At 44.8% G+C, this 12,678-nt stretch overlaps 1 protein-coding gene across 1 annotated transcript; it reads left to right on the forward strand.

The window, feature by feature from the left end:
• The first annotated feature begins 21 nt into the window (after positions 1-21).
• Positions 22-6,886, forward strand: EIF2B2 (eukaryotic translation initiation factor 2B subunit beta). The gene is made up of 8 exons (XM_003987842.5): positions 22-272; positions 391-511; positions 639-787; positions 1,652-1,815; positions 2,466-2,561; positions 3,542-3,679; positions 4,910-4,976; positions 6,223-6,886. Exons 1-8 carry the CDS (start codon positions 110-112, stop codon positions 6,378-6,380), a joined length of 1,056 nt encoding a protein of 351 aa, XP_003987891.1. The 5' UTR covers positions 22-109; the 3' UTR covers positions 6,381-6,886.
• Positions 6,887-12,678: the final 5,792 nt, after the last annotated feature.

Below are 12,678 nucleotides of genomic sequence, written 5' to 3' on the forward strand. Positions count from 1 at the left end.
GAAGCCCGAGTTTTCCTCGCGGAGCGGAAGCCGACTTCACCCGCCCCGGAAGTGCAACGATCGAGGTTGTACAGGTGCGGATTTCGCCGGCGAGGCGGCTCTTTTCGAGATGCCGGGAGCCGCAGCCAATGGCTCGGAGTTGTACGAGAGCATCGAGAGTTTCGTGGAGGCCCTGAAGCGGGGCGGCGGGCGGCGCAGCTCCGAGGACATGGCTCGGGAGACCCTGGGGCTGCTGCGCCGGATCATTATGGACCACCGCTGGAGCAATGCAGGTGAGGCAGGTCTATTCTGTCGCGTCCCTCGTCACTATCCGTTCCCGATCCCCAGGCGGAAAGTCGCCCAGGCCTCATCGTGCTCGTGCCCTCTCACGCTCTGATCCTCGGACTGCAGGGGAGCTGATGGAACTGATTCGCCGAGAGGGCCAGAGGATGACAGCCGCGCAGCCCTCAGAGACCACGGTGGGCAACATGGTGCGGAGAGTGCTCAGGATCATCCGGGAGGAGTATGGCAGGTCAGGACGTGGGCCTTTTTGCACGAGCTCCGCCCTTTGCTTGGAGCCTTTAGTGGTGAGCAGGCCCTGTTGCTTCAAAGAGTACACCTCAGCCCACCTCCCTCTTTGCCTCTTGTTGCCTCCGTAGACTCCATGGACGCAGCGATGAGAGCGATCAGCAGGAGTCCTTGCACAAACTCTTGACATCCGAAGGCCTGAGCGAGGATTTCAGCTTCCATTACGCCCAACTCCAGTCCAACATCATCGAGGCAATTAATGAGCTGCTTGTGGAACTGGGTAAGAGTCCTGATCCCGGGTGTCAGGACAGGTTACAGGCAGATGAAGGAAGAGAAGACCCTGAAAGTTGTTCATCAGCAGAGATGGGAGATCGCCAGTTATGCTGTTCTCAGCTTTGTCCTCCATCCTGACTAAGGGGAAGGTTTGGAGCAGGACTAAGATAACCCTCCCTACATTTCTTTACAGACCAGCCCTTTATAGATTGCTGCAGAAGCTGTTAGGACAGAGCTTTATTTTCGTTTTAAAGATGAACTCCCTAAAGCCACAGGTGGTAGACTTCACTAAACTTCTTGAATTTTTATGCACACACGCACCACCTCCATTCCCCTTGTCTTTGTGGCCTGGGAGATCTGCAGATATTCATTACAATCAGAGTTCCCCAAGGAAGGAAGAAGCTGGGTCTGTGTATCTGGAGCTGCTGCTTCCAAATTGCTCCCCTTTTTTCTTCTGTGGCCTCCTCAGGTGGAGGTGTTGTGGCCACCTTTTGGAGGAGGAGTCCCTTTAGGGGGAAAACTGTTTACCCCACGCTCAGCATTTTATGATTTCCCCAATTGGACAGTTTTTTTTTTTTTTTTTTTTTTTTTGCCTGAATTCAGTGTCTTCAAAATCAATTGTAAGGAGCTGGTGTTGTGGCCAGGCAGGGTTGGGGGGTTAAGTGGATGAGTTGGGGGTTCTACTGGGAAAGAGGGTAGACTGAGAACTTAGGAGGTAGAAGATCCCAGAGGAATGGGGCTTTTAAGAAGTGACCTTCATATTAAGTCCATTTACCCTGTGTTACCAGGGTCCACTAGGTGGGCACCTGTGTCTTTCATGTTGTAGCACAGTGGTTTCATATTTTCCTTGCAAAACTGACTGTTCTTGCAGAAGGGACAACAGAGAACATTGCAGCCCAGGCTCTGGAGCACATCCACTCCAATGAGGTGATCATGACCATTGGCTTCTCCCGAACAGTAGAAGCCTTCCTCAAAGAGGCGGCCCGAAAGAGGAAATTCCATGTCATTGTGGCAGAATGTGCTCCTTTCTGTCAGGTAGGGGGGGAGCTTCTGGAGTTGCTAAGAAAAATGAAAACTGAGGAGGGAATCAAGAAGTGATAGATGGGCTCCATGCTATCTTTGAATTGATAAGCAAGACGTTGAGAAGATCAAGTAAAATAAAACATTAAGGGAATTTGCAAGTTGTTCATCCTGTCAACACTCTTCAACATTGGTTTGGGAGGCTTAGGTGAAATGCTGGGTTCAAGAAAAGAAATATATTGGTTCTTTTGGGAATCAAAATAGGGTAAATTACCTTGGGGATGACTGATGCTTGGCCTGACCTCACTCCATCCCTACATAAATAATAGGTCTTTCAGAAGGAACTAGGTAAGGATGCAGGATGTTGTAAAGGAACGAGCCAGGACCTATCCTGTCAGCTCTGCCCAATTATACACGCGAGCAGTATTTCCAGTTTTGTGGCTGCTCTAATGCTCCTGTGGAGAATTCAACATTTATTAGCTTCTCCTGGGCTTCCCTGCAATGTACCAGAGAATACCGACCACGGGCAGAAAAAGGAGTTATCTGGAGGCAGTTGTGTGTCGGCTGTGCTCAGTATCACAGAATTCTCCAGATCCAGTTCCATTGGAGATGCCTCCCACTCTCTCTCACTCTCTCATAATGTCAGCCTTTCTGTCCTATTGCAGGGTCACGAAATGGCAGTCAATTTGTCCAAAGCAGGTATTGAGACAACTGTCATGACTGATGCCGCCATTTTTGCTGTTATGTCAAGAGTCAACAAGGTGGGTATATTTGGACTTATATTAAATTCATGAAGACTGTACTTCTAAGATACTGATTTTTCCCCCCTCCCTCCTATAATATCTATGAGGAAAGAAAGTTTCTAACACCTTTTGAAAGTACATATTTGGGCCTTTTTAATATATTAACTGAATTTCTTTTTCTTCTATCTGTATCATTGTTCCTCACTTAGAGTAGCTTCTTTTTGTTGTGTTTGTTTGTTTTAAAGATTTTATTTATTTTAATTTTTTTTAATGTTTTTATCTATTTTTGAGACAGAGACAGAGCATGAGCAGGGGTGGGGCAGAGAGAGAGAGGGAGACACAGAATCTAAAGCAGGCTCCAGGCTCTGAGCTGTCAGCAGAGAGCCCGACGCAGGGCTTGAACTCATGGACTGTGAGATTATGACCTGAGCTGAAGTCAGACGCTCAACCGACTGAGCCACCCAGGCGTCCCAAAAGATTTTATTTTTTAAAGCAATCTCTACACCCAGTGTGGGGCTCGAACTCACAACCCCAAGATCAAGAGTCGTGATCTACATGGTCTACAACTGAGCCAGCCGGGCACCTCAGAGTAGTTTCTTTTTGGTGAAAGCATTGAAGAGAATGAAATAGGGCTAAGCTAAGCGTGGCAGCTGCTAGGGATTGGGTAGAGGGTCCCTGCTTTCTGAGCAGAGAGCTTGGCAGTGGTGGATGATGAATAGAAAGGCTTCTGGCTTCTCAGGAGCTGTGACATAGAGATCCTAGAAGACAGGGCTAAGAGCAGGAGGTGGTACAGCTTCCGGTCACAGACTATATTCATTCTTTGGGAAGGCACTTTTGAGCTAGAACTCATGGTCCTTAGTCTAGAATCCCTTTTCCTTTACGGCTGTGTGACCCTCACGATGTCAAGAGGGAGGCCTGGGCATTCAGCCTATTGTGCCCAATGGCTTATTTAAGGTTGTATCTCTAGGATGACTCACATTTTGCTTCCTGTTCCAAAGGTGATCATTGGCACAAAGACCATCCTGGCCAATGGTGCCCTGAGAGCCGTGACAGGAACTCACACTCTAGCACTGGCAGCAAAACACCATTCCACCCCGCTCATCGTTTGTGCTCCCATGTTCAAGCTTTCCCCACAGGTACGTGTGTCTGTCTGTAGCCAACAGAAAGAAGGAAGCCAAAGTGTAGGCTTGCTCTCCAGGCCTTCAACCTGCTCACTCTGGGGCTTCTTTTTATCTGTGTTTACTAAATGGATTAGACCCAGTAGAGGCTGGAAAAAGCCACAAAAGTCTTGAACCAGGAAAAAAATTGATAGTTTTTTTTTTTAATTCCTTTTTTTTTAATGTTCATTTATTTTGAGAGAGAGCACGTGTGCAAGCAGGGGAGGGGCAGAGAGGGAGAGAGAATCCCAGGCTGAAAGTGCAGAGCCAGATGTGGGGCTCAAACTCACCAACTGTGAGATCGTGACCTGAGCTGAAATCAAGAATCGGACACTCAACCGACTGAGTCCCCCAGGCGCCCCTCAAAAATTGATAGTATAACTTGTCAGCTTTGAAAAGTCAAAATTGTAAGGTCAGGGTAGTACATAGTTGGGGAAGGCCCTTTGTTTCCACTGCCACCATTCCCCATCACCCTGACCATTTCTGAAAATGCCAAACAAGTTGAAACTAGGAACATAGAATCGGTTTTATTTGTCATAGTTGGAGGGACGTTCCTCTGTAGCTTGAATACAAACAGTATTACAAAATGAAGAGTTATTTCATTAGCAGTAGAAGCTATTTGTAGGTCTCTTTTTTAAATTGAGGTGAATTTCACATAACATACAATTAGCCAGTTTTAAATGTACAGTTCAGGGACACTTACTACATTCACAACATTGTGCAACTACCACTCTCTGGTTTCAGACCTTCATCATCCCGGCAAAACACTCTGTACCCATTACATAATCACTCCCTGTTGCCTCCTCTCCCCATCTCCTAGGAATCACTAATCTGTTTTCTGTCTCTGTGGCTTTGCCTGTTTTGGATATTTCGTATAAAAGAAATCATACAATGTGTGCCTTTTGTTTTTGACATCTTTCACTTCGCATGATGTTTTCAAGGTTCCTAGCTATAGCACAGCTCTTTGTTTGCTTCTGTGGCTGAATGATACTCTCTTGCATGGATATACCACAGTTTATTTATCCATTCACCCCTTGGGTAGTTGGGTTGTTCAGCCTTTGGTTTTAGTGAATAATTGTCCTGGAAGCATTTGTGTGCAAGCTTCTTTGTGGACATAAGATTTTTATTTCCCTTGGGTATGTACCTAGAGGTGGAATTTGCTAGGTCTGTCTCACTCTTTTTTTTTTTTTTTTTTTTTTCCTTATCTAGTTCCCCAATGAAGAAGATTCATTTCACAAGTTTGTGGCCCCTGAAGAAGTTCTGCCTTTCACGGAAGGTACAGAAGGGTGTGTGTGTGTGTGCGCGCGCGTGTGTGTGTGTGTACGTGCACGTGTGTGTTTGGGTCCTTTTGCTTTTGTTTTGGTAGTCAGTCAGGGGTGAATGCTGCCAGGTTGTGTTTTTTATCATACTTCTTGTGGAGACTTCTCTTTAGTGTCTTAGAGTGCATGGGGACCTGATCATTTTGTTCTGGGACTAATATATTCAACGGAGTACTGGGGTCATGGTGGGTTGGATCACCCAGCATTGACTGAGTTTGGCTTTGCACATTGCTTGACAGAGGCAACAACCGAATGGGAAAATAGACTTGTTTTTCAGTTGCTGTAGGAGTCATTTTGGTGACGTGAATGGCAAAGGAAGTAGGCTCCAAAATTTCCTACTATAAAACTTGCCTGTAATCTTTGTGCATTGGGGTCCTTTTCTGTGACTTCTGAATGTAGCAGCTGTGGTCAGTGAGCCTGCCACCTTATCAACATCACATGACCTTAAACACCATCTGAGAGCAAGCAAGTGCTTGGGCTACAGTTCTTCTTAGAAGTTGAATAACTTCATTTATTCACACATTTGTTCTTTCAAGAATTATTTTATGTACGTATCCACTATGTATCCAGCACTACGCTAGCAACTAGGGATGTAAAAATGAACAACAAATAGGTCCTGCTCCCACAGAGCTTACGTTCTGTTGCAGAAGATAGACAAGAAAATGTCAGGTCATGAGATGTTTTGGGAAGAGAACAAAGAAGGATGATGTGATTGGAAGGTGGTTGGAGACTATGTTAGTTTGGGGAGGGTCTTAATGAGGGGACATTTCAGCTGAGTCCAGAATGAATAGACCCCACCGTGTGAAGATCAAGGAAAGAGTCTTCCAGGCATTGGTGCAAAGGGCCTGAGTTAGGTCCCTGCTTAGCCAGTTGGAACCAGATGGCCATTATGGCTGGAGAGGAACGAGCAGGAGGGAGAGTGGGATGAATTACAATTAGTGTAGTGCAGCGGGGAGGGGCTAGATCTTGAGGGCTGCTATCCCAAGCTGGAATTCTGTTCTAAGGGCTATGCAGAGGCATTGGAGAGTTTTAAGCAGGGAGTGGTATGGTCTGAAGTCCTCTCTTCTGGTTTGCACTCTGCTGCAGCTTCCCGAGGGGTAGCGAGTATGCCTGCATTATTGAGCCTAGAATCTATATGCTACCTGGTTATTAGAGCAGGATCCTCAGTTTTATCTTTAGCATGTGTGATTGATTGCCTTTCAGGGGACATTCTGGAGAAGGTCAGCGTTCACTGCCCCGTGTTTGACTACGTCCCCCCAGAGCTCATTACCCTCTTTATCTCCAACATTGGTGGGAATGCGCCTTCCTACATCTACCGCTTGATGAGTGAACTCTACCATCCTGATGATCATGTCCTATGACCACCATTCATTCTAAGCAGAAGCTGCTTAGCCAGATATGGAATGGAGAGGGACTTCAGTGCGACTGCTGAAAATCAAGTCCTTGTAATGGGGAGTGAACTGGAGCCAACCTAAAAAACTTAATACCGTTTCCTGCCTTTTTAGGCATCCCATAACAAGGACACACATTCAGGTCTGTCTCTTGCCTTTCTGATCTTAACAGCAGCAGCGGGCCTTGACCTATTAATTTTGTAGCCTCTTGGGGCGCCTGGCTGGCCGTCGGTAGAGCGTGCGACTCTTGATGCTGGGGTTATGAGCTCTGTTCCCACGCTGGGCACAGAGTTTACTGTAAAAATTTGTTCTTTGGAACCTCTTAGAGACCTAGGGAGTCTGTTTTAGGAACTTAAACTTTCTGGTTCAGTGGGGCGTTAAACATAACACTGAAGACCTTGATGGGATATAGGTTTTTGCCCAGAAATGGCTACCACACCTTTTCCTGGGCTGTGCCAATAAAAGCTGCTTGAAGATTCCTGAGTTGGTTTATTTATTGTTCTGCTCTGAACTGCCTGAAACAGCAGCAGCAGCAGAGCCCTTTTTGTGCTTTGATAGAGGGCTGTAATTAGAGGGAACCGGCTAAGACAGAAATGCAAATGAAAGTATTTACAGTTTCCTTACTAATTCACTGGCAGTGGTCCCAAACAACTTGTTAGTAATCTAAGAGAGTGGCTCCAAAACCTCTCCGAATCATCGGGGAGCTTAAGAAAATGTACCATCTTGGGTTCTATCCCGGACCTACTACATCTGATCTCCGGGATGGCACCTGGAAATCCGCTTAAAGCTTCCCAGAAAAGGACCCTCTCGTGTACTGTCAATAGGATTGTACGCTGGTACCTTTCGAGAGCAATTCTGAACGTGCATTTCTCAAATTATTTGTACAAGCACATGGAGATATAGAGAAGAATACCTATCACTGTAGCAGCCGTAATGTCACAGCCTAAGTGTCCAGCAATAGCATTTTGTATTCTGTTAATTAAAAACAAGGAAGGTTTTTAAACATGACATACTGTGGAACATTATGTATACACTGCAGAAGAAGTTTCAAAAGAGTGGCTTAAGGGCAGTGTTTGGGTTAAGGACATTTTGGCTGGCTCGCCCTGTATTTAATTTGAATTAGTTACCAATAATTAAAAAGGTGAAAATAGGGGCTCCTGGGTGGCTCAGTCGGTTAAGCGGCCAACTTAGGCTCAGGGCACGATCTCGCCGTTGGTGACTTCGAGCCCCACATCAGGCTCTGTGCTGACAGCTCAGAGCCTGGAACCTGCTTCAGATTTTGTGTTTCCCTCTCTCTCTCTGCCCCTCCCCTGCTCATACTCTGTCTCTCTCTCTCAACAATAAATAAATGTTAAAAAAAATTTTTAAAAATAAATAAAAATGTGAAAATAAAATCGAATAATAAAAATGTGAAGATCACATACTAAAATTCAGATTTCTTGCTTCTCTTGGAAACTCCGCAGCTTTGGTAATTTTGCGCCCACGTTCCCAAATGGCAGCAGTTGGCTACACTTGAGCACCTTCTGACTCCATTAAATGGAAAACCTTTTCTGCAGTTCCTCCCCGGTCCCTGTAACTCATGTTATCTGCCTGACCCCTAGAGGCATTTGATCTATGAGCCTTGTGTTAAAAGAATGGGACAGATTCGGAAGGAAGTCCATTTAATGTTGTTAATTAAAGACAAGCTGGGGAAAAGTCAAGCTGCCGAGCAGTATGCATAATATGACCTTTTACTTCATTAAAACAAAACAATATGTACATGCAATAGGATAAAAGTCTGGAGGAATACTACCAAACAGTGGCAAGCTGGAGGATATCTTCTAATTTTTAGTAGGTTCATACATTATTTCCATTTTTTGTGTGCCCTACTTTAGTACTTACCTCTTCAGAAAGTCTCTCCAGGTAATCCAGATGATCCGCCATGATTGGGAACCACTGGCCCAGAGCAGAGGTCCCGGGCAGACTTGAGCATACCGCGGAACCCCCTGAGATGCTGGTCCCAGGCCAGCTTCCTGTCTCCTGCGGCACTGTCTGTGGGGTGGAGGGAGGGAGCACCAGGAGTCTGCATGTTTAACAAGCACCCTAAGGGATCTGAACAGGTGATTTGATAACCACACTTTGGTAAACACTGGCCAGAAGTAGGTTATGAGGGGAAGGCCTCTGCATCAACTTGAGATAGATCTTTGCCTTAGGGCTCTTGTCTTCCCTGAAAGAGGGAGAAAACAAGATTGAAGAGTTTAGTCTGAAAGACCGGCCTAAAAGCTCTGACTCAGAAGAGGCTGACTCAGTCAGGTCTCAGTCTGTCAATTCTTTTCCTTAAAGCTTCTAAGACCCCGCGCTTTCTCAGTGAAGTGGCTTATAGCTACCAATTACGAGCAATTGTCTCCTCTGAAGGCACCAATTCTAACAGCAATCCACTTGGGTACATACAACTGTGTGGTCTGGAGTAAAAGGAGTGAGTCAAGGAACTTAAATCTGTTTCTGGTCTAAAAATGCTTTATGATACTTGTCCTTTGTGCGTCCTAGTCTCTGGCTCTAAAATTAGCACCCACATTCTTCCCAGGCATAAGTGAGATGGATGAAGGTTCCAAGGGTAGTTTTGGTCAACTTTTAAAGTGCCTGGGACAGAAGAACTGCACCAGTGCATGCTCTTCGGGCTCTTTAGGACCTCAATTAAGCAAGTCCCACAAAGCTATTTATATGCCTCATTTTTCTATTTCTCTCTCTCCTCTCTTCGACTGGAGGAGGAGTAAATATTGGAAAGGGGAGAACCTTATCTGAACAGGGAGAGACAAGCCCCATGTCAACTTCGTACCTCTTGGCCTTTGTCTGCCTTTGCCAGCAGGACCCGGAAGCTAAGGACAAAAACTTGTAGCTGTAGCTTGAAAAGAATTAATAGAAAGAGGATTCCATGGATGTGAAAGTCCTGAATACGCCAAATAAACCAAGTTAGATAACTTACTCAATACAGTTTGTAAAGACACTTTTCCCACGGTTTATATCTTCCAATTTAGGCGGAGGGCAGGAGAGGCACAATTCTTGGAACTCAAATCAGGAACAGAAATTCCTAATTTAGCCTCAGAAGTCTCTGAAAAACACTCCACCAAGGAAAACTTAAGTGTAAAGTGATACCTCAAAGAAATAAATGCGGGTATGGGTAGGATCATACGTTTCACAGATGTGCTTCACAACCATTTCTCAAGGCAATCTGTTGGCTCAGTCTCTGGGTTAACGAAGGCTGCCAGTCCTGTGGCTCCATCATCGGGCTACGTGATTCTATAACATATGTAGAACTCAGGACATCAGAACTGTTTTTGCTATATGGTACCAGATGGTGACGTAATTATCGTAAAGGCCCCATACTATCCACCTGTCCTCGCAAAAACTCCCTCTGCAGACATGCACCTAGTTGACACAAAGGACCTATTCTGAAATGTGGTTTGGAAGTGTTTTCTATCTGGCCTACTTTGCTTTGAATTATTCTTTCATTCACCCAACAGCTGTTCCAGGTTATTGTGCAATGGCTAAGCAATTATTATTAATAAAGAGCTTATAGTCTAAGCTTTCAGTCTTCTGCACAACACTCACACAATGGAGGGCAGCCTTTGAGCCTAACCACACTGGCAACAGTGATTGCTTGATGTTTATATTAAATACCAAGCTGAAGAGGAGACTTTCAGTAGTGTTTTTCCAGGCATGTTACATTTAGAATTAAGACCTGCCTAGAGAAGAAGGAAGCTGCTTAAAAGCTTGACAAGATTCCTAAAATTCGTAACTTCTATGCAAAACTCTGCAGTTTACTCTAAAAGAGAGGTGATAAAATACCTTGAATAATAACGATACACTAATATAGCAGTAGCTAACTCCAACTCCAAACCATCTTTTTTTTTTTTTTTTTGGCCAGGGTAGGGGTGGGTGGCAACCACCACTGCATATGCCTTACTTTTGTGGTAAATAAGAACAAGTTGTTTAGTCAGGCAAGTTGTGAGGGTGAAGTCAGGCCAAATTAGCTTCTTCAGATTGCTACCTGGGGCACGCTAGCTTACGGGCTCCAGTAAGCTCCATAGATTCAGGTACATAAGACGCTTGGATCCTCCAGACTTTGATCAGGTTGCCTGAACTTTATGTTTCAAAGCACAGGGTGCTCTCTGACAAATGGGCACGGGATGACAATGACCCAAGGGTCTGAAAGATCCTAAGCCATAGGATAGCCTCTTTTTTTCTTTATATGCCTGCAACTTCTGACACATTTAGAAGGGACACATACATGGAGTTACTGAGTGATGAATAAATGGAGAAAGAGAAGCAAGGGTTTGTTTGGTGAGATTATCTAGATTTTTGGTTTCCCAGACGTCCTTCTTTTCTGAGTCCACCTTGTTGCTATCTCAGTGCTGATAAGCAACTTCAGTTGAGAAAGTGTGAAAAGGCAGGACAGGTAACAGCAAACGCAGCAGTCGGTTCTCCTTGGTAGCCTGCTTTCGTAAAGGTTCTGATGGAACCGGGTGGCACTTCAGATGGAAAACAGGTAGAACGAGTCCGACTCTTTGTGCCAGAAACTGCTCTTCCCTTCATTTGGACTTGCTACCACTGGCTCCCACTTAAAGCTTCATCCAAGCACAGTTGTCCGCGCTCTCTAGGAGCTGACCACTGCATCTGTTCTCGCTTGGCATGGCTCCTCAGGCCCCTGCACGTCTCTAGAACTTGGTCTTGGGCCCCCTCCTGCTCTGCCCCTGTGTTGGCCGCCTTGTTTTTTTCCACTGTTAGGTTCAGATCCCATCTGTTCATTTGTGTCTGACCTTTTCTTTGCCTCACTCTGATGTCTGATTGCTTGAACCTCTCCATTCTCAGCTGCTTATGGGGTTCCAGATCACCAGCTAGGTTCTGGCCCTTTCCCTAGCCCTCTCCCGTCTCTTCCCTCCCTTCTAGCCTACAATCTAAGCTTTGCTTTAAGCTTTTCTGCGTCTAGCCCCTATTATCATCTATAGATTTTATTTCTGACAGAACTGTCATCTCCTCGTATCCCAGTAAAAACGACATAGCTATAACTTAGTGACCTTTAAACTAGAGGAAGTTACCATATTCCATCATCAGTTTCCTTGTCCTGACTAAAGCTAAGCTTCTTAAAGACATGCACCCTTATTTCAAATATAATTGTGATGAACGTTCCCCAAAAAGGCACTCTCTAGAATGGCTTCATCGCACATCGTATCTTTTTTTTTTTTAACTCTGAAGTTAGTGAAGTTAGTGAAGTCTCCACTAACCGGAATCTAAGAAAGTTGAACCACTAAGTTTACAAACTGGTAAGTCCCTAATAAATTAAAAATATATGGCAAGCATAGGGTAACAATGGGAAGGAGTGTGCAACGTGAAGCCACCCAGATCTGGGTCTGAATTCTGGCTCTTTTAGCAAATGGGGTAACATCTCTGAGACTTAGCAGTCTCACTGTTAAAGAGACATCGGAGGGGCGCCTGGGTGGCTGAGTCAGTTAAGCGTCTTGACTCTTGGTTTGGGCTCAGGTCATGATCTCACAGTTCGGTTCGTGAGTTCATGCCCCACTCTGCTGACTGGACACAGCCTGCTTGGGATTCTCTTTCTCCCTCTCTCTCTGTCCCTCCCCTACTGACGCTCTCGCTGGCTCTCTCTCTCAAATAAATAAGTAAAACTTAAAAAAAAGAGAGACATTAGCTTGCTAACAGAACTGTCGTAAAAAAAGAGAGACATTAGCTTGCTAACAGAACTGTCCTAAGGCTAGTAATAATGTACACAAAACATTGGGTATATATAGTAGGCCCTTAGTAAATGGTAACATTCATTCTCGTGACTGGAGCCAGAAAACTTGTTTACCATTAGTCTGCCACTTAGTACCTGTGTGATCTTAGACAAATCACTTAATATATTTCAGCCTTTGTAAACTGGGGAGCATAACACCATCTTATCTGGTGGGTTGCCAAGAAAATTCAAGTAAGACATGCAAAAATCATGTTGTAAACCTTAAAGCACCACAAAGGTGTTAATGACTACTCTCATGTGTTAGAAAATTAAGTCTGTTTTTACTCTATGGCAAGTAAAGTTAAAAACAAACAGAACAAAACAAAATCCAAACAGGCAACAAATGTAATGTTAGATATTTTTGGCTAATAGGTTGGTTTTATGTTGATGCATGCAACTGAGTTTATAAATTATGAAAAAGGATAATTATCTCTTCCATTGCTTGAGTCAGGCTAGCCAGGAAGATTATTACATTATTTATGGAGAACTTTTTCTAAT

Source organism: Felis catus, chromosome B3 (assembly GCF_018350175.1).
Source record: "Felis catus isolate Fca126 chromosome B3, F.catus_Fca126_mat1.0, whole genome shotgun sequence".
NCBI classification, from domain to species: Eukaryota; Metazoa; Chordata; class Mammalia; order Carnivora; family Felidae; genus Felis; species Felis catus.